Source organism: Falco peregrinus, chromosome 4 (assembly GCF_023634155.1).
Source record: "Falco peregrinus isolate bFalPer1 chromosome 4, bFalPer1.pri, whole genome shotgun sequence".
Taxonomy (NCBI): Eukaryota; Metazoa; Chordata; class Aves; order Falconiformes; family Falconidae; genus Falco; species Falco peregrinus.
Genome location: NC_073724.1, coordinates 13,109,556 through 13,131,212, shown reverse-complemented (window position 1 = coordinate 13,131,212; position 21,657 = coordinate 13,109,556). Strand labels below are relative to the sequence as shown.

Genomic DNA, 21,657 nt, shown 5'->3' with positions numbered 1-21,657 from the left:
AATAATATCACATACTGAAAGGCTTGAACATTGGAAAATACAGCTTGAGTGCATTATTTAATGGCTTGCAGTCTCCTATATAACCTGCTCCTTGCTAAGACATTCTGAAGTGAACAGCCAAGGACAACACCAGTTCGGTTTGCTGAGCTACACAAGTGTTGGTGTGCAACCTTTATCTGACACTTTGGTTTTGTTTAAGTTTTTTTTTTTTTTTTTCCTTAACTTTCTGGGAAGGTTGTATTTTTATTTTTCTGCCATTTCTCCCTTTCTTACAGAAAACAAAACAAAAAAGGGGGAAATTGGCAAGTCAATCAAAAAATTCACACATGGAAGCAAGACGGATCTGTGGAAGTAAGAGCCAGGTTTGGATGTGAATATTCTGATTTGTGAAGCTGAGCTCTCCTCATCATCAGATAGTTCTACTGCAGTGGATCAAAGGGAAGAGCAGATTACAGAAACCTCTGTCCTTTGGAGTATTTGGATCTCACTAAGCGTACTGAGGGTGCAATGTATCTTCGTTAATGGGTAAGCCGCTCGGTTAATATTTACATGGGTGAAAAGCAGCAGCTCCTAAGCAAGATTAAAGTAACTGGGAATACTCAACACCTCTAAAAACATCCAGTAATCAGTGCTGCATACTGGCTACATTTGAAATACAGTGTATTTCTACAATCGGCAGAAACAGCATTCCTTGGTTTCCACGTTGCTGGATTTTCTCAGTGAGCATGAAAGATGCTCTGGCAAATGTTTTATAGAATCTTTGATGCCTCTTCGGTTTTCACACTAACAATGCAATGGCATGTTATAAAGTCGCATATATGTAGCATCCCCTAACAACTTAAAATTGCCATTGATAACTAAGGTGCTTTTAAAAATAGATAATTTTAGCCACTGTCATGTATTTTTTTTAAAAAGGAATGCAGTCTCTTTCATCACAGGATTTAACAGGCAACTTTCCATTTGAAATAGTGCAGAAACTAGTCTCCATAATATTAGATGTGATGCTCTTCAAAAATAAAATATGCTAATCCTCTTAAACTGCAAGTTGAGAATACAAATTGCATGCAGTTAGTGTTGGAGGATATAGCCTGTCAGTGCTGCAGGCTTAAGTCATATAGATATATGTGTATTTATATTTCTGTACTGCATATGTCACCTGACGATTTTACTTAGGAGGTGATGAGGCTTGACTCACTGTCAGGAACCAGCCAATACACCTACACTGAAGTATTTTCCGTAAATCTGAAATAAATGTAAAGACATGTAGTCCTGTGAGCAGACCAGGTGATTTGAAACACATGTTTTCCCCCTACCACATTGCTCTTTACAGTAAAACTTTACCTCAAGACATTTGGAGGAGACAAAGCCTTTCAGAATGTTTCAGCACTTCTAAGACCTGGTACTGGACTTTTGGATAGAGAGTTAAAGGTCCTTTGCTTCTACAATTTACTTTGCATTCACACCTGCTGTCATGTAAGAAATGTGGTATGAGGTATGTAAGCAGACGAAAACTCTACTAATAGGAGCCATTTAGGTGGAACTGTTGGCAAGAGGCATTACAGCTCTATAACCAGTGATGATTTGAGATCTTAATTTCCAAAGATCTTCAAACTTTGCAGCAAAATCTTTGGTCCTTAGGATCACTGTACTGCGCCTGGAGCAGGGGTGGGCTGAGCAAGTGGCTGTGTGGGTGCCTGGCTGGAGTCAATCCACCACAACTACTATTACTTGAATCCTGGCTAGGAAAGGGATTGCCACAGAAATGAGTATTTTTTCAGCATTGCAGAAGCAGGGATTATGCTGAAATATCTCTCTGTGACATTCTGAATTCTGAATAATGCTTTAACATGCTCACATAACTGCACTTGGCAAAAATGCTAAACCTCTCCAAAACATTGCAAATAAAACGTAAGGAAGCAAAAACCTTAGGTTTGGAAATCAGAAGAAGATTTCATATGCAAAAATAACATTTTTTTAATGTTGCAGAAGTATGTTTCACATTCTACAAAATATGGTACATCATATATCCTGTAAACGCTACATATGCAAACGAACAAAAGAAGCATAAATGTCAGCACCTTGAATCAATTGCACTGCTAGATTGTGGCACTGTTCCTTAAAACTAGGACAGTAAAAAATGATGATGCTTCTCTAGCAGTACCAAAATGACTGTACACAATATAGACACTTCCAGGTTCATTTCTGTCCTCTATGTGAGTGTGCTTTCTCTAGCTTGTGCTATGGGAAGAGCGAGAAAGCACAGTGGCACAAAGAACACAAAGGATGTTAACTGCATATCTTTTTGAACAACCTTGTCAGCAAAAGAGAGGGTTCATCTCTGTTCTCTCTTATTTTCTCACTATCCTGGGGTGAAGGCAGCAACCCAGTGATTTACAGATTTGTCCATTCAGAAATCACATGGTAACTGCTCTAGAGGTTTTTCTCCATGGTTTTATGACTACGACAACACAGCAACATACAGTGCTGGACAGAGATATCTGCAATTGCTCTTAACATGCCAGGTTCAGCAGCAGCGGCAGCAGAGTAGCCTCGCCTCTGCACAGCATTCAAGTAGACTGGGAATGTTTAATTTTATGCCTAATCTTTACAGTTACTGAATTTTTGTATGGTCTTGCAAATTAGAAATCACAAGATGCCACTTGTGAAACAGGAATTGATATAGGAATTTATCACCCAGCTGCTCTCTGAGATTTTAGAGTTTATAAAAAGGCATGCCTGAATGTGACCTAGAAAAAACTAAAAGGTGTGTTACTGAAGTGACACTGCCTGCTCTGACCTGCTTTTTTGCCCAAACTGTTATTTTGCCCTCCTGAAGAAAACTCCATCTCTACACAGGAAATGTAAATTACTGTTTTGTCCATTGCCATTCATTAAGTAACAACGTAAACCCAGTAAACATGTTTTAGTTAATTCCTCAGCATGGAATGGGCTAGGTTCTCAAAGTGGGGGGCTTTAAATGTAAAACCTCTCTGTTTCCTTCTCCTTCGGTGCTCGTCTCTCGCAAGCAACACTTTTAACTGTTTTGCATTCACAGCAAGATTTTTTCTTAAAAAGTCACCTTATAAGCCGTTTATGTCTTCAGCAATTTTTTTTTTTTTACAATAAACGTTTTCTTTCTTTGTAGTATTTGTGAACCAGCTATACTTCTTCAGAAATGCCAGGACGTAATTACTTTAATCAGCTGCTAAACCAGGTCTTTATTTTGAAGTTAAAGTGCTCCCTCTGCTGCTCAGATTTTGAGATGCAGTTTTTAGAGGTTAACAAAGCTGAAAATATTACTAATCATTCCCTGGAAATCAACCTAAAAATTCAAACCATACATCCTCCTTCTAAACAGAAAAATATATGGCTAAAATGTAAAATTAATATCATAAATTAAAACATATCTTTACAAGTGATTACTCTGCCATCAGTTACTAGGAAAATTATACTCCTAGCATCCTTAAATTTAGTTGCACACAATTCACAGCTTTTAAAGTAAAGCACATAATTACCTGCCTCCACTGCTTACGGCCTCTCCTCCTCTCTGATATGTTACTAAAATAGTTAAAGACAAAAAAAAGGAAATAATTTAAAAACCATAAGACTCCTTAAATAGCAGTATTACATTTGCCTTTGTTTCATTTTAGCTAAGACAATAAACGTGCATTGTTTATACATTAATCCTGAATCTCACTCTGCAAACTATTCCTTCAAACATGAGTTTATACGTAATACTTGTGTTGCTTGATAACTGCTAGTCTTAGCTCCAACAAAGTTTTATATTTCAGTTCTGTTCTGCAAAACACAAAACACACGCGTATCACTTCAGAAAGCAGGAAGCCATACATCAGGTTGAACTTATCCTTAACATAACTCTGCTGACTTCAGTGGAGTTACTCTGTGGAAGAACTTAGGTCATATATTTATTTCACGAATGGGTAGATGGTAAAGCTTTGCTCTACCTTATTATTTTGGTAAGATTAAAGAGGTATCGTGATTCTATAACAGATCTTACTTCCAGTGTAAACAATGGCTTATTACAGCCGAACCTACTGCAAAAACACATCCTCCTTCTGAATGTTACTGAACCGTATTCGTGGAACAAGCACACTCTAAAAGTCCACAGATGCTTTGAATTTTATAACATTTTACTATTGGATTTATTAATGATACTCTTTTATCTAAAAATTTAAGAGTATAAATCTTCGTAAAAAATGTATGGCAGAAAGAATACTCCCTAAATTAGAAGGAAGAGTTTTGCTAGCTTTTCAGAAGCATTACACATTAACAAAGTGGATCTCCACATGCATTTATTTGTTGCCATGGATTGCATAACCTTCACAGGAAGCATAATGGTTGAAAAGTTATTTTTTAGGATGCAAACACCCAAGAAGAAACACTGATATAAATTCTGCAGTTTTGCATTGGGTTTGGCAAAGGGTTAAGGAGATTGTCTTCCTGCAAATGCTGATGGATTCTACATTTTCCAGCTAGGTATGTGTTGAAAAAAAAGCAGCCAAATTCTGCTCTTTAGAAGAACTCCAAACTGGGAGTCTGCAAGAGAGAGATAAATGCTGGCAGTGATTACAGTAACAGGATTAAAATGTAGGATGCATTGCTACAGGTAAGTCATTTACTATTGGTAATGCTAAAGAAGAGGGTCTGGTTCCATTTAAAGTCAATGGAACTAACAACTGGGATCCTGGATTGAAAAAGGATTATTTTTTTCCCCCCCTCCTTTAAATGTTTTACATCTGTGGTTTTTTTCCAATTTCTTCTTTAAAAAATCTCAGTGCTATTTATTTTGCTGCTTTGATGTATCTATCTTACGGAGACCCGATATTTTCTTTTAATGTTAAGAAGCCAACTGAGACAATGTAAGTTTGTTAATCTACGAACCTCTGCAGAATTTCAGTAGTGTGCAACACTTGTGATTGCAATAGTAGCCCTCTGTTAAGCCAATTAAAGGAACAGCAAAATAATAATAGTTTGAATTAGTGTCCACCGTGGACCTCAAAGGACTCCAGAAACATTACGGGCCACTCCGGCTCATGTCGAACAGTAAGCAACTCCGCTGAACATAATGGGATGACTTTTGAAACAAGATACTATTCAATGTGATTAAAAGCACATGGATAAGAATCTAACCCATTGTGACTGGGTCTGCGTGGATGAACGCAGAAGGACATGAGCTTGCTTCATCTGCGGTCCAACTTGGATGGATGTAACTCAGCCGCTGCCCAGGGGCCACATTAGTACTGTGCTGGTGTTGAGCTAATATGCCCTGCTAACGTAAGTGGGCAGAGGAAGGGGTGGGTGGATTTTACCCTGCTGGGATATACGTCCTGCAAGTCTCACAGACCTCTTGTGAAAATAAGGGGCTTAGAGCAAAGGAGGGATAAGCACCCTGTCTGTTCACTCCGGCTTAGCTAGGAGTAATGCATGCAGTATACTGGTGGGCACTGAGTATGTTGAATTGTATCTGCTGTAGAGGAAGAGCTGCTCAGCTGCTAGACTGTGGGATGGGCTGAAGGTCAGCTCTACAAAACGGCATGGTCTTACGGACTTCGGTGAGTGATGGCTCAGGTTATGTCATATTTTCTACATTTCCAAAGAAAAATGAATAGAAAATATTTTAAACCCACCCTGAATTTAAAATGCACCTCTGTTTATGTAGAACAGGATGACTGTTTTACAATTTCAAAGCACAAATACAGTTTAAGGCAGCAAGCAAAGAAATCCAGCCACTGTAACACTTTGATTTTCTGAATGTTCCAAAGCAGACAACTCCTAGGTCACTGGATTAACGCAAATTCAGAGGAAAGAGAAGAAGCAAATGTTTCACCAAGTATAATCCCACTGAATCCCTTTCAAGTCAGCATCTGGGCTCTGCCAAGTCATTCCTCCTCCATCAGAAGCACCTTTTGCATCACTAGATACAGAAGGTCACACCCAGGTTGTACAAGCTGATGAGATCATGCTACAAAATGGCATGCTTGCATCAAGTGGTATGGTACAAAATGGTACACACAAATAGAAAAAAGTGTTAGCTACAAAGCAAATATACACTACATGAAGAACAAAATAATGCCACTTTCATTAATAAAATTGTTTAAAAACCACCTTCAGAACAGCTGGGCTGGTTATGTCAGAAAAAGAAAAACAGTACCACAAACACATGCTAAAGTAACAAAGAAGGGGGGAAAAGTGCAAATATATACCTGTTGGTGTGAAGGTAAAAGACGGGACTGAAAAATCAAAACAAAATACAAACTGGTTATTAAGCTGAAGAGAGAAAGGGAAACATACCACATTAGTATAAATCTAGCAGACAGCTGAACATAAAACAAATGTATATAACTAACCCAGTAGTTCAGTCACATTGATATAGAAATAAAATTAAATTTGCGATTCAGAAAGAAGCTTGTCTCTGCAAGTACTATTCTGAAAAAAAAAAAAAAAAAAGGAAAAAAAAAAACCAACCGAAAGAATAAAGCTTGATACTCTACTGTGCTCCTGAGGGGGCTGGACTGGACTGTGGTTTAGCCTTTCAAATACCCGTCAGTTTGGTATTTTAAGTTTTCCTGAAAATCCTAGCACAAACAAAACCCCCACACTGTTAATCATTTTAGAATGCAGAATGACAAATTCCTTAACAAAGCCTTATCAAGGTCCTATTGAATCTTATCTGCAGTTCACTAAGTAAATGCTCATTACACTGAACTAACAGGCACACTCAAGTATTCAGTAAGGAAATAATAATCATATAAAGGAACAAAGAGAACTGCTGTTTTACTGTCTCTGAATGAAGAATGGCACCAACTCTCACTGTAATAAAGGCACTAAAATCTACTGCAGCAATTAGTTTTTGTTTTCATAGACAAGACTGCTAAACAGAGTTATTATCTTCCTTAAATAACCACAAAAAAGATAAAAGATCTCTCTAGATGTAACACCCTTCTACCTTTCAACCCTTGGCTTTAAGTGGGAAAGGTTAACAGCGGAACAATGACATTGCTTGACAATCCTCACTCTCACAGCTACTATAAATCCTCTTCGGATCAATAGGGTCTCTAATCCAAATACAGAGCACCAGCATCTGCTCTTCCTATTAGCACATGCTCCCCCTCCTGTTGACAAGACAGCACAGTTTTTCTGTCACTGATGGGCAGAAAAAGGCTAACATTGCCCTTTTCGATCTAATGACAGCAAAGAAAAATATAAGAAAAACAAAATATTCAATGAAAGTAGCCTTGAGGCAGAATTCGATCAGCAAACCTGGCACAGAAAAAAGGTTCTGGCTAAGAGAACAACTGCTTAATCTCATTTTTACAGTAACTCTGATGTTTTGGGGGGTGGCCAGAGTGTCTTTGTTGTTATAATTCAGGATGTACTGTAGTTTTCCCCTGCTTTTACAGAGCCAATTTATTTCCAGGGATATGACACTAAGCAAAAAAAAAACAAAAAAAAAAAAAAAAAGAAAAACCTCTGCGCATTTGTCCATTTCAGGCTTCATTTGTAGCACTGCTCCTTATCTTGGGAATTCCATTGTGTTTTCTTTGAGCTAGGTCTTTTCACACAGTCAAGTTTAATTTAGCTATACTCAAAAATAGAGAACCATAGTAACAAGCTTTCATTAAAATAGAAGGTGCATTTAAACCAGAGCTATTCAAAAGAATCAAGTGTCTCAAAATTAATTTGCAAGCACAATGACATGAAAAAAAATCTTAAACTACTGTCTCTTTACTCTTCTGTGAGCTAAGTACTAAACCTATTTAGTTTCTTAAGGAACTGAGGAACAGATGAACAGAGGTTCAACTCCACACACAGAGCTTCTATTAATAAACTCTTCTGAGTGTGTAACAGTGCTAGTACAATATGTATGTGTGGGAGTAGTGAAGTATTATAACAGATGTCAGGCCTGAAGCTCAATATAAAAATAAATAAGTAAATGCAAGACTGAAGAAAGTTTGGGCTTGCAGTTATGACTTGATGCACTGCGGAGTGGCAAAATACTTTGCAATATGTATTTCACCAAAGATGGCTTTTTTTCGTGAAGAATACTTGCTAATGGAGATGCAGACCCTACTTTTCTGTATATTTTCATTAAAATCCCTACCAAATTACACGAAAGATATTTTTACAGATATTGATAAACACAGCTGTTTTGAACAATAGCTCATGTCATTAAAGTAACCATTTTTAAGGACAAATTGTATGCCTTTTGCTTAATCATAGGTACTGCTGAAAGCACAGTGATGTTAGTTTGATAGAACTGTAGAAAGGCAGCATGGCAGCATGCTATTAGTAAAACAAAACAGCGCAGGTCAATGCAGCAGTATGTCGGGGTCTGTCCTACCTAGGAAATCCCAGCAAAACAAAATCAAAGGTGAAATTCATCCCCGGTTTCTGTGGCTACAACTCTGCTACAACTGCTGTGCCTGAAGTCTACTGCAAGCATTGATACTTTAATAGCACAGAGGACACCCAAAATCTGCAACACTCCAAAACTATTTCCATGTTTCCACTCACTCAGTTGCTATTTTCTGCACTGCTTCTTTCGCATAGCAACACACTGCTACTGTTTAAAAACATTTGTTATATTGCCCATTTATCTTGCCCATCACATACGCATTCCCGAAGCGACTAAAGAACATGATCTCATGACACCATTCATACATGAAGGTGTGAGCACCTTTTAAGCCAAAGTCTATCTTTTGATTACTAAATATCATACATTCTCCTTCTAGTCCTTCAAAAGCAGGATGTCCCATTTTCTGATTCATTCCAGAATTTATGGTTCTTACTCTATGAGTGCCTATGAGGTACTGCTTTGAAATTTAATGAACTGTAGCTTATTGAATTCAGCTTTAACTTCAGGGCTTAATCAAAAGATTACTGCATCAGGAGAAAGCAAGTTTTTGTTCCAGAAGATCTTCCAGGTAGAGATTCTAGTTTTGTTTGCTATAGAGTACACTGTAAAGCCCTGCTTGGCCAGTGACAATCTGGTATAAAAGGTTATCAATAACATGAAAACGAAGAGTGCTTTAAGTTAGTCCCGCTGCTGCCATTCTAACTGAATGCAGATGCAAGATGTGATAGCCCCAGAATTCAGTCCCAGCAAAGGGTCTCACAACAGCATTTACAGAAGAGCCTTGGAAAGTATTACTGACTGTTGTCCTTTTGCAAACAGCCACTTCACCGCATCCCCCTGGAGCACAAGGGAACCCAGCTACACGCACCAGAAGCGTTACTGAAACGTACACCACGGTTAGCGTTCTCAGCAGCAAGCAAAGGACTGAACAGGAGGGACGGCAAACCACCATCCACTCAGCTCCTTTTCAGCTGGTACAGCGTCAGGTAGCAATGGCATATTGGAAGCTCCCGGCCTTAAATCCATCTTTACATTTCTCATTTGTAGGAGTATCTTTATGTAAAGCTAGTCTAGGTATTTTGCTAAAGGCTTATGCTTTAAAGCCAGGTTTCAACACTTTAATAGTTGCTTTCTGCATCGGCTCCTGATCCATACTTCCTGAAAGCACTGAAGTAATTTGATAATTCCTGCGTTGAGTCTTAGAAGTACAAGAAACTTAAAATAAATAGCCAGTAAACAGGCATTCAGCACCCAGCAGACTGAAATATGTAATACGGCACCTTTTCTGATACCCGCGTAAGTACTAGTGAGTCCATTTCGCTTCTTCCTATGGCGATACAACCAGATGCTGAAGACCATAAGGATAATCCAACAGGCTGCACCAATTCCAGCAATAAAGGCTGGCTGCTTTACTACGTCAGAAATCTGCTGGGCTAAACTGACTTGATCTTCTGAAGACACAGGGTTTCCATGAGAATCTGAAAAAAAAAAAAGACACCCAAAATAGCCAATTAATTTGATTGAGTAACTCTAAAAGGCAGCATGAAAAGAACGGACATAACCAGTTTTTCAAGGAAAAATCCTTAAGACTCCTTCAAAATCTCTATTTACACGTCTAGATAGAAATGGTTTGTTTTCCATATGAGACAGATACCTCCAGTCAGCTACCCCAACATCCACTCTTGTAACTGAAAATCACAGAATTACAAATTCAAAGTACATTCACATGAGGTTGGTACTGAGGGATAAATTTTAATTTAGCAGTTCCTGACAGATGACTTAAATCTTGTATTACACATTCTAATGTACTCTTTGTAGTCTCTCACTTTGACCTCAATTAAAGAAGACTGAATATTTAAAAGGATGTAAAGACGTAAGAGCACAAAATAATCAATCCTGCCTTCTTGACTTGCATGAAAAAGCTATAGAGTAACTAAAAAATGAGTTATGAATTGGTAAAAACAATCACATGTTCTCATTATTACTGAACAAGCAGCCCTTTTCAAATACAATTTATCCTTAAATATCCCACTTGAAAATAAAGAATGTGTTATTTTTCCACATATTTTTAATATTATTTTTTTAATAGAGAAAACACCTGTAAAATCAGCCTTTTCTACTCTTTCTGTACTGAACCTTTACAAGAGTCTTGTAGGAACAGCAGTAAGAATATTCAGTTGGTGACCAATGCTTTCTACCTGAATTGAAGCAACTCAAAGACGAAATACTGCCGTCCTGGTTTTTTACCACTACAATGAGCACTTACTGGAAATTTCATTACTGCACAGGCGGAGGGCAAGAATTCAAAACCTTTACTCAGAGCGGATATTGCTTTACACATTCCGCAGCTTAGCCTTTGAAATACCCATTTTTTTTCACTCTTGTGTAAATCCAACATTTAATGGCTTTATGCTATGGGTAGTGACATCAGATTCAGAATGAGAGATTAGTGTTTAAAGAGAAAGGTGCTGCTACTAATTCTATTAATACAACCTATATAAGAAATGAAAAGGTATTTACTTAAGTAAACAAACTTTTTCCCTACAAACTAAGAAGTGAATAGATTTTAATTTTTTTTTTATGGTGACTGTGTTGCACAATTCCAAAATAAGCCTAAATAAAATATAAGAGACTGCAATACAAACAGGAGATGGAATCACAATAAACGATACAAATTATAAACCTCCTCTGGAAAAGGATACCTTTTTTGAATGGGAAATGGTTAAATTATAACACCTTCTTCCAGTGAAGAATTCCAGACGTCAGTTTTTGCAACACTGAGGTCAAATACCTATTTTGCTGAGGCATCACCACCACTTTTGACTGCTACCTTACTGGAAATTATATTTCATACTTCAGGTCCCTTTATCCTCTGTGATGCTAAGCGCACTGCCTAGTCTGAAAGTTCACCAGGCAGACTAATTTTTTCTTACTAATACACCCTTTGTGTCTGCTGGGTTTGTAGATTTCATGCCTATTTGTGCAATGTTAAGATGGGTTGCTTCAGATTTTATGGAGACAGCCAAGTGGAGTTCCACACAAGTGGCCAGATGGGCTTAAACATATAAAGTATACTGTGACCAATGCATTAAATCTGTCACTCTCTATTCTCATCTTTTGTCTCTTTGCAGCTGAGGCCATATTAAGATATGAAAACTTGCATCATCGGTCTCTTTGCAAAATGAGTAAGCTTATTACTTCTGTATTTTTAAACAGCTACACTACCTCGTACATCTTAATGGAATAGAACGAAAGATTTCCAGAGAACCTGTGGTCCTGAATAAATTTAGAAGGTTGAAACATATTTTTCCTCTAATCCTTTACATATATATATATATATATATATATATATATATATATATATATATACACACACACACACATATAAGAAGAATAAATCCGGGGCAGGAGGTAGGGGAATAATCAAAACTCAAAAGCCAAATAAGAATGTTTTTTAAACATGTCAACAATTCAGCCATACAGAAAGACAGCATTTTCATAGATACAAACATTTTTTTGTATAGAAATTGCTCAGGACGTCACTCAGTCAATGCATGCCTGAAGCTTACAAAATACTGAAAAATCACTTTGAACATTTATTGTTCTAATTTTTAATTAAGATGCATTTCATGGTATTATTTTGCTAGCCATTGCAAGCGTAAGAACAGCATAATGATATATTTGCTTTTAAGAAATTAGGCTTATGGCATGTCATACATGGGTGGACCGTTACAGCCATTGCATTAAATTAGCTGGTATATATTTAGACGCATGGTGAAGAGAAAAATGCCTATGCGTTCATGTACAGTCGCATACAACAGCATCATAGAACAGAAGATGGAAGGGCTTTCAAGAGGCCACATTTGACTCATGTCCTGCTCCTCTTATAATGCAAAAATAGAATGTAAGCTAAATATAAAGCAAAGGGAATGAAATCTAGTGAACTTCTCATTACTAAAGATTTCCAAGAACATTATCTTGGAAGTCTTTCTTTGCGAAGGGCATCTTCTTTTTCCATAATAGTCCTGTGACATCCTGAATGATCAGTCAGGAAAAAAGGCTCTTGAACTAAAAAAAAGTACTTTTTCCTCATCCCAGGAAACTTCTGGAAGCTTTGACTGAGATATAAATGGCTCATAATCAGCATTCCTGTTCCTGCTTGCACTCTTCAGGGAGACGTGCCAAAATAATAAGTGAACATAAACATTCTACGGCAAAGCGCATCGTACTGCCAGAGCAGCAGCCGCAGCGTTTAATGTACTTGAAAAATGCCTCAGAGCTGTTGGAGCAGGCTGATCGCACAGCTCCCTGAAACCACCATATTATCACCGTGACTCACCCCTTCTTCTTCTAGCCCAAGATAAGAGCTTCTTTTTAATCACAGATAATGTCGCTGTGGCTATGGCTCACAAGCTACCCGATTTGACTGTCTTGAAGCTCCAAGTTTCAAACTTCAATGAAAACTAATTAGAGTTTACATTGAGAAGAACTGGGACCTCTAATTCTCTAATCTTGAATATTCATATAAATAATAATAATGTAAACCCCAACATTTAAGTTGTTAAATGTTAAATAAAAGATTAACATACAATTAAGATTGGAATGCTGAAATTTCAAAAAAGACACATAATTTCAAATTCACAGGTGGGCAAAGAACCTTAACTTTGCCCTATGGAATGGTGTACAACCTATGGAACGGCACTTTTCCATATGTCTGTCTCATTTAGTATAGAAAATCTACAAAGAGTAAGTAGGAAGATTTAAGTTTTGTTGACTTTGCTAATCCTGGAAATTCAAAACGTGCAAAACACCTGGAATATATAAACATGTCTGAGTGTTTCCTCAAATATACATGCATGATGCAATAGTATATCTTTGGTAAAGTATTATACCAGGCTAAGAATATGCTGTTTTGTCTCCTTTCTAGTTATATACATTCCCCAAACTGGAAAAATATCAGGTTTGCACTTTAATCTTGTAACATACGGTTTGAGGAAACAGCACCAAATTGGTTTGGAAAGGTTTGTTGTGAGGAAAAAAAAAAGGTTACTTTCTTTAGGTCGGTTGCAGGCCACAAGACAAAAATATCAACAAAAAAACCCTTACAACTATCACACTAGAAGTACTTGAAGGGCTGACAGAATAATATTCCCGAAGGCACGCTAGCTAGTTTACAAATCACTTCTCCTAAATGAAGCAATTAGAATAATAAAAAATGCAATGAGACTTTCTTCTGTTTTGTACACTTGAGACATCCACTGGTTGAATAACGCACTCCAGATAGAAAATAATTGTGCAGACTTAATAAATAGCTGCACACTGTATATGCACACAAATTACGTGTTTAACAGTAACACTAACTGCAGCTTCTCAGAGCTGGTACCCTGAACAGAGTATGTTGCAGTATGTTCCGATTGCACTAGTTATTTGCCAACAAGTATAGGTAATAATGCCAAGCTATCACAGGTAGTATCCCATCACTGTACAAAAGTTAGGTTAGAGATCAGAAAGAAAAAATTAAAAATTGTGATAATTCCCACCATTCTGTATGGAGCATTTTTGTAACCAATGTCCTGAAATTACGCATCGTGACAAGAAAAGAAGTTCTATCAAAATTCGATGATTTTTCCTTCACAGCACAGTATTAAAAACATAATATAGTGAGCTGTGGCTAGCTCTCATGAAATACATATTTTTTTTTCTTAACACCAAAGTCATGCAGTCTTTCTTCATGTAAAATACCAACTTTTCTTTTAAAATAAACAAACAAATAGTTTTCCAGTCCTTGGAATTCCACAGAAAGCTTTAAAAGGTCATTCAAAAGCCAAGTGGAAAATTCAAAAGCCGCAAGGGGAGGGTTTTAAGAAGACACATAATTTGTCAGTCGATCTCATGATTTTAAACACAGAAAGGTGAGTTCTGAATAACAAGGAAGTAGATTGTTGGCTTGTCCCTGATGGCATGGGAAGTTTGGGGTATTGCAGCTCCGTGAGCTGCTTCATGTCAGCTGAGATGTGGAAAATGAAAGCGCTTTGAACTTACAATTTGTACCTGTCTTTGTAACAGGTTAAGCGTGTGCACAAGGTCATTTATCACAGCTCAGCTGATGCATGGGACTGCAATTGCACGCCTCGGCTCTCAGAGAATCCAATGTCTCCTGTCCTCCCTTCTCGTTCTGGAAGCTGGCCTCCCAAAGGTGAAGCTTTCTTCTGCTGTACAGCTGGCTGAAACTGCCCAGGCATTTCTCACAGCCACAACCCCGGCAGCACCCTGCCGAGCACCAGGCTCAAAAGTGAGGTCGCTGCACCAGACAGTAGGCTACACTGAGGGAGAAAAACTCTTTGGATGGTCCAGAGCCAGCCACAGCCTCATGTTTTTGCAAGAAAAACATATTGTAAGGAGATGAAACGTTTGATTTTAATGAAACATTCTTAAGAAAAACAAAACCAAAACCAAACCCCTCTGAATATCTAAATAACATCATATATCCTGTTTCCAAACATGGAATTCCTAATGAGCTAATTATTATTTTTTTTAAAAAAAAGCTATGGATTGCACTAATTCAGCTATCAGAAAAAGATTTCCTGAAGGAACAGTTGGGATCAGTGACAGAAATGTAGAAACCTGAAGTTGCCAGTGGCAAAAATGCAGGTACAGGAGGGCAGGGCTCTCCCAAGCCTTCTTTCCCCCATCCCTGGCCTCCCTTCCCTCTCTCCATAACCATGTAATTAATTGCTGGTGAAAAGCGCCAGCTGATGACATCAACAAATTAATTTTCTTTCTTCAGAAGAGCTACCAGAAAAACTCCAGTGTCTGCTCCACACCCATGCTGGGAGCACATCTAAGAGCGAGGAACGCCATTCCTCGCGGGGGCTGCAGGAGAACTTGTATCACAAGGTAGAGTTAAGGAAGCTGCAGCCATCCTTCTGCCTTGTTGATTTTAGGTTGATCTGTGCTACTAAAGGGTACTCCTTTTAAATTTAAGTACTAATTTTCCGCAGCCTCCTCCAGTTGCTGAAAGGGCTGCAGCACTATCTAGGTATGTCTTTGTGCTGCTTCTAGTGGCATGGATGTCCACAAGACTCCTGCCTCCAGGTCTTTGCCAGGTAACAACTAAATTATGGGATTTTTACTACCATACATGTAGATCTGGCCATGCCATCTAATTAGAAGTAAGCAACACAGACTATGAAAGCAAACCCAACCACAAGAAAAATATAGATTCTGCCAGACTTGCACATTTGAACACCCTCTGAGGTGTGTGACTGGTTCATGCTTTCTAACATAGTGTCAGTAAAGGCCAGGAACCCAGAAGCAGGCAAAAATTTTACCCGGACAGAGGCTAATTTGTTTCTTTTTAAGCTTATCAAAATCCCCAAGTGATTTAAGTTCCATTATAAAATTCACCTTCATTTAGCATTTGTTTATCATCAGAGAAAAGGTGAGGGGGAAGTGGTTATAAAGTTTTTGGCTCTGAACATCAAGGTTATTTTGCACTCATAAGCCTCACTAATTCAAAATTTTCAAAATTTAAGCCATACAGAACAAACAACTGTGACTGGAAAGCTGGCTGTAGGAAGCTGTGAACGGTGGCTGGCTGCGGGAAAGAACAATCCAACACGTTTAACTGTGGGCTTTTGCACATATTAATGCAATGTCATATAAGCCGTGTGTAATTTTGTCATAAAAGCTCTATTAATGTAATTGGGAATCATACGCCTATTTTAGTTAAATAAGTTAAAGATGATCTTCATTTTAATAGCCAAGGAAATGTACACGTAATTTTCCAGAGAATACATCAATTTGTCGGTCTGGTTTTCACATGCAGTAATTACAGATTTTTAAACATAAAAAGCGAGATAAGAAGGAAGATCTACTAATGATACAGAGAGAAACAGGACATAAAGTCCAAAGCAACATGTCAGTTTACTTTCACAATTATATACTGCAATGATAAGGTATTTTGATACTGGGATACTGGTAAAGCAGCATATGACTATACCTAGACCTACTCTAAATAATCTTCAACTAACCAACAGCAAAGATGCGTTTCTCCCAGATACATCCAGGAGCAATGCCTCTGATCTGCATTCATGACAGAGAGATGTTGGGTGTAAACGAAGTTAGGAGGTCAAGATTATCGTAAATAATCCGTGTACCACTTTTTCCTGTACTCAGGTTGTTTACTAGCTTTCACACACAGCAGATACTTATTGTGCTTAACATTGACATGCTCTTGGTTTTTTGCTTCGATAAAGAAAGATAAAATCTGATCAAGACAAATTATATTCCTAAACTAAAGTAAGACAACACTTAGTGATTCATACTTCCCTACTTGTTTTATTACACCAGTCTTAAGTGTGAAAATTCACTTTGAAGAATCAATAACTGAAAAGCATTGCTGAATTGGAACATTAAAAAACCCTGTGTTGTTATAAAACCATCTTTAGAATGCAGTTCTAAGGCAAGTTTTAAACCAGAAATGCTAAATCCTGCTATTCTAGAGATCAAGTAACACTATCTATTTCACTTGTCTCGCAAGTATTTCTGGTGCCATAAAAGAAAAAAAGCAAACAAACAAAAATCATTGAGACCAATAGGTAGGATTACCAGCAGGCTTACCTAATTGGATAAACTGGGGATCACTTTTCACTCCAGGTCCTGCCCCAGTACTTGCGGCCACTTCCACGCTATATCGAATACCAGGAACTAGGGAGGGGATGACTACAGAAAAGGTGGAACCATCTACCGTCTTGTTTATATGGTATCGACTTTCATTGCCAAGACACCAAACCTGCAGGGAAGGAAGTGCACGGTACGTATACATGTTCAAAGTTCAACATCGAAGGATAAGCAGAAGGAAGGATGACACATTCCTTCCTGCTGGATAAAGAACCTTAGAATTTGCCACTACTCTAATCTGGGTCACGAATTGCTGTCCTAGGCACTATGAATACTGAAAAGATACTTCTTGTTCCAAAGAGCAGTTCCAACTACTAAAATTATTTGATGGGTTATTCGTTTTTTTTTACAGTTCAACCAGTGACATCAGTGCTAATAAAACTAAAAGCATTAGTAACACAGAACAAACAAGGGAAGCCCCATCGCCAAGAACTGGTCACCTAAACAACAAAGTAAGAGCATTCAGTTAAATGAATTTGCAATTCTCCTGTTCAGGAATCGTATGTCAAGCAAGGCTTTCTTCACTGAAGTGCAAGGGCAAGTCTTTCATCACATGACATCACAAGAGAATCGATGTCATGCTGGAATCCAGATGTTATTTTTTAAAAAAAATATTAAGAGACAACAGCATGGCATCAGATCTCATTTTTTGGTTCAGATCAGGACACAGGTCTAACAACCTCAATGCACCCCTTTATAAATTATATCAATGATATTAAATGATTGGGAGAAACAGTATGATGAGATATTTTTATCTCCTCAGGCCTGCACCATTGATGTGGCAAATGCTTTTAAGAGTATAGTTGAACTCCCAACTGCTATTAAAGGTGAAGCAGCAGCTAATCTAGGTCTGCTAAAAACCTAATGAAGCCATGTTGATTTCCTCTTTATTACTTTCCCACAAATGTATTGCTCTACAATGAATATTTATCCAGAAAGTTAGATTAGTTAAATTCAGTACCTTATCTGTAAAGAAGCAAACTTTCCTGAGAACAGCAGCATTTCTGAACGTGTGCTGATTGTACACAGGAGGGATGATTTTGCTTTTGACTTATGGAGCTCCTAAAAGATGCAGTACCCAGATAGCTGCTCTTAATCCCGTGTGCAATTCTGCCGCTGTGGGGATTGCCAGGTGAGTGGGCGAGAGTTTCACGTGCAGAACAGCTGCCAGGGCCCTTCCTGTAGAGCCCTTTCTGCTGGACACTGCAAACGCTATTCCACCTTCAGGACATTTTAAGACCCTATTCCCTTCTCTGGATGCCAGGGATTGAAAAAGGGCTGGTGGGACACTGTGAGGATCTGAAACGTATTTTAAGCTCCTTTGCAATAGAACCCCAACAGCATATACCTAACCGCTGCTGCAGCGCAGGTCAGAGCACATGAAGAGAAGAGAATCTCCTTTTTATATTCTGATACAAACTAGACACTGTTTCAGTCAGTAGCAGTAGTAGAATTATTAGTATTAATAGTAATAGTGCTCTAAAATCCTAAAACATGGTCCATGAATATGCTTTTATGTAAATAAGAACTCCATAAAGTTAAGAACAGAAGATTTAAATCTACATTTTGACTTATGTCATTTTCACAGAAATTGTTACTGCCACCTCGTACAATGTGGGGTGTGCAAACAACAAAACCAATTTACTATGTACTTGTAACTGCTCACTACTAATTAATAAATAATAAATTCATAATTCATTTGTTCTTGGGTGCTCAAACACATGGAAAAATTCACAAAACAAGAATGTCAGGTTAAACATCAGGTTGTTCCGTGCTTGCCTGCTATATTTAATTGCACACCTAAACAGGCAAGTGAAAAATAACTTTAAAAATGTAATGAAGGAAGGAGGAATTCACATTATAATAGACACATAAGCGAAGAAAGAATTAGTATAATGAGAATTTCTAACTTCATGTGCTAGGAAAGGAGGGAATGATTTCTGCTGTGATTTGAATTTCTGGCCTTTTGTGTGTGCAACTGTCATTTCTTCAGTTAAGGTGGTATCCCCCTGCCTATTTGTTTTATCCTTTAATTAAAGTAGGTACACTCTTGCCTTAGAACAGAGTTGCTGAGGAAACAAAGAATTCCCCCACATACACATACCTTTTTTCTAGGAGAAAAGAGGAGACAGAAAAATAAAGAGGAAAGGAAAAAGAGAAAATTTTGCCGGACACCTATTTGGTTGTTTTTTTTTTTTTTTTCTTGTTATTAGTTCTGTATTTATTTAGCATTTAGACAAAAACTCCAATTACATATAGCAACTGAAATAACACTCTGCGCATGGTAGAAAGCACAAAGGATGGCATCCACACAATAAATGTAGATGTGAAAGGTGCCAGTATGCCATCTACTGCTACACAAGCACTACAAGAGGCTTGCTCCTACACCTGATAGCCTTTTACCTCTGAACGCCAGGAGGTATGTTAGGTATTAGAGCCACTGGGAAAGGTGAGTTTCCTGACTTTTATTGTTTTGTCCTTACAACCTTAACATTTCTTTGATGCAGTTTCTTGATGGAAATAATTCCTTCTCTTCAGCTCAAGATCTGTCTTTAAATAATATAACTTTGCAAGTATTTTTTTTCCCCCGTTTACATTATATATCTGAAACTAAGCCATAAACCGATTTTCTTTAACAGTTGACCAGGCTCTGAAAGGCATTTTATTATTCTAAATTGACCATGAAGCTTAGCGATCTTTTCCCTTTCCCATTTCTACTGAGATAAAAAAAGCTGAATGAGTTTTGATGGCTAGGAATATATGCCTATAGCACAGAGTTTTAACCTGAAAAATAGCCAAGACATTCTCATTTGAAATAATTTCTCAATAATGTGCATTTGCAGGAGACTAAAACCAAAGATCCTGCCTCTCTGTGGCTATAAAGCTTACTTGATATCCACAACCAGGCATTTAAAACATCTGTAGCTTGCTTCAGTTACTTTGCTATGTAAATTATCTCAAAACAGCTTGAACTGAAAATATAGTGTATGTTGCTGAATTAACTCCAAATAATAAATATTTTTAAGGTGCTTACAATTTGTTAAAAATTAAAGAGCATAATGAGGCAGTGTTTGTGTGAAAGGAAAAATTTCTATACATTAAATACATTTATTATTATACAAGTACATTCTTTACTTGAGAGTTTCCCATTTGTTTTAACTACACAGTTACGCATAATTTACTCAGATCTTAACACTGTTAATTATTATCCCTGAGCTTTTCAACTCATTAAGCCTGTTTATATTTACTACCTCAGCCAATGTCTTTTGAGTCACAAAATGGTTCTCAAACAGGTATGGTTCCTTCTCTACTTGCGTGTGCATTTCTCGAGGTATAATGAAGGCAAGCAGGTAGTTGTTTTAATTAAGAGTGCTGACCCTTTGCTTTGATTTATGGAGCCCGCTTTAATTGCCTTGTCCCATCCAGACAGAATTACTAAATACGGAGCTTGAATCGAAGTGATTTTTCTCTCCGGTTTGTCCCGGCTAACCAGCAGATGGAGCCAAGCACCCACGAACAACCCGTCACTACCTGCCCCATGCCCCCCCGGCCAGGGGACCTGCCAGGGGACCCCCCAGGGCCAGCGGTACCTTATATTCCTGAACCTTCCCGTTCTGGTTGTCCTCGGGGGGCGGCTGCCAGGTGACCACAATCGCTGTCCCATTCCCTTCGTTCTTAGTTACTGAAACACTTTGAGGTGGAGCACTAGGAGCTGTTTGGTTGGAAAGAAAGAAGGAACGGGGAAGTTCGCGTGCAGAAGTGAGGTTTTTGAAGAGGAAGATGGTTTCTGGCCTACACAAAGGCTTTCTCTTACACCCCACCCTTCATTGAGAACAGTTCTTGCCCACAAGATAAAGTAAGACAGAAGGAAACTGATGGGAACCTGCATCGAGATCCCCGAGTTCTGCCGCAGGACAGTAAGTCACACTTGTCACCACCTCCCCAAAATCAGATACCCAGTACTTGAATGTCACGGTCCTGAGCACTGACTTACTCACTGGTCTGAAATCATCTCACCCAGGATAGACAGTTTTGAAAAATAAAGTCTGTAAGTTGACCCCAATAGACTGCTAAATCTCAGTTCCTCTAGTGTGTAAATTACAACGATTAATACAAAACTTACTAAAATATGGATTAATAATAATAATAATTCAATATTAAAATAACTTTAATAACATTACACAATAATTAATATTAATTAAAATCCGTATTAAGAGATTTATACTAATAATTTATGTTCTGCATTTTAAATAGCCTTTCTAAAGACTGGATGCTTAGCTGATGCTTAGGATGGTGCAGTTAAGCACACCTGGCAGCAATAAAGCAGAGCTACCCAGCATTTCTGCTGGGGAGGGGAAAGGCTGCACATCCCAACAGAGGCACCGAAATCCCTATTCAGAGGCACTGCCCATCTTGCATACTCATTATGCCTGAGCAGCAACAAAAGGAAGAGCTTCACGAATCTTCTCTTTTTAGCACATGTATGAGATGGAAATACATAATTTAGTCCACTATCTCTGCTGCCCTCATTCATCTTTTCACTTTGTCTTCCTGATTGATCCAGATATAAAAGCCTTCTAAAACTGTGGCTTCCATTC

The 21,657-nt window shown here is 38.0% G+C and overlaps 1 protein-coding gene across 7 annotated transcripts in view; it reads right to left on the bottom strand.

Annotated features, from left to right (window-relative positions):
* ROBO1 (roundabout guidance receptor 1) overlaps window positions 1-21,657 on the bottom strand; it is a 650,768-nt gene that overhangs the window by 27,923 nt on the left and 601,188 nt on the right. For 6 of the 7 annotated variants that reach the window (XM_055801229.1, XM_055801233.1, XM_055801235.1 and 3 more), the window contains 5 exons: window positions 20,650-20,771; window positions 17,000-17,171; window positions 9,658-9,855; window positions 6,225-6,251; window positions 3,516-3,558 (listed from right to left, as the gene is read on the bottom strand). In XM_055801229.1, the coding sequence (XP_055657204.1) occupies window positions 3,516-3,558; window positions 6,225-6,251; window positions 9,658-9,855; window positions 17,000-17,171; window positions 20,650-20,771 (562 nt within the window). The remainder of the gene's footprint in view (window positions 1-3,515; window positions 3,559-6,224; window positions 6,252-9,657; window positions 9,856-16,999; window positions 17,172-20,649; window positions 20,772-21,657) is intronic. The other variant, XM_055801232.1, reaches the window with a different exon arrangement.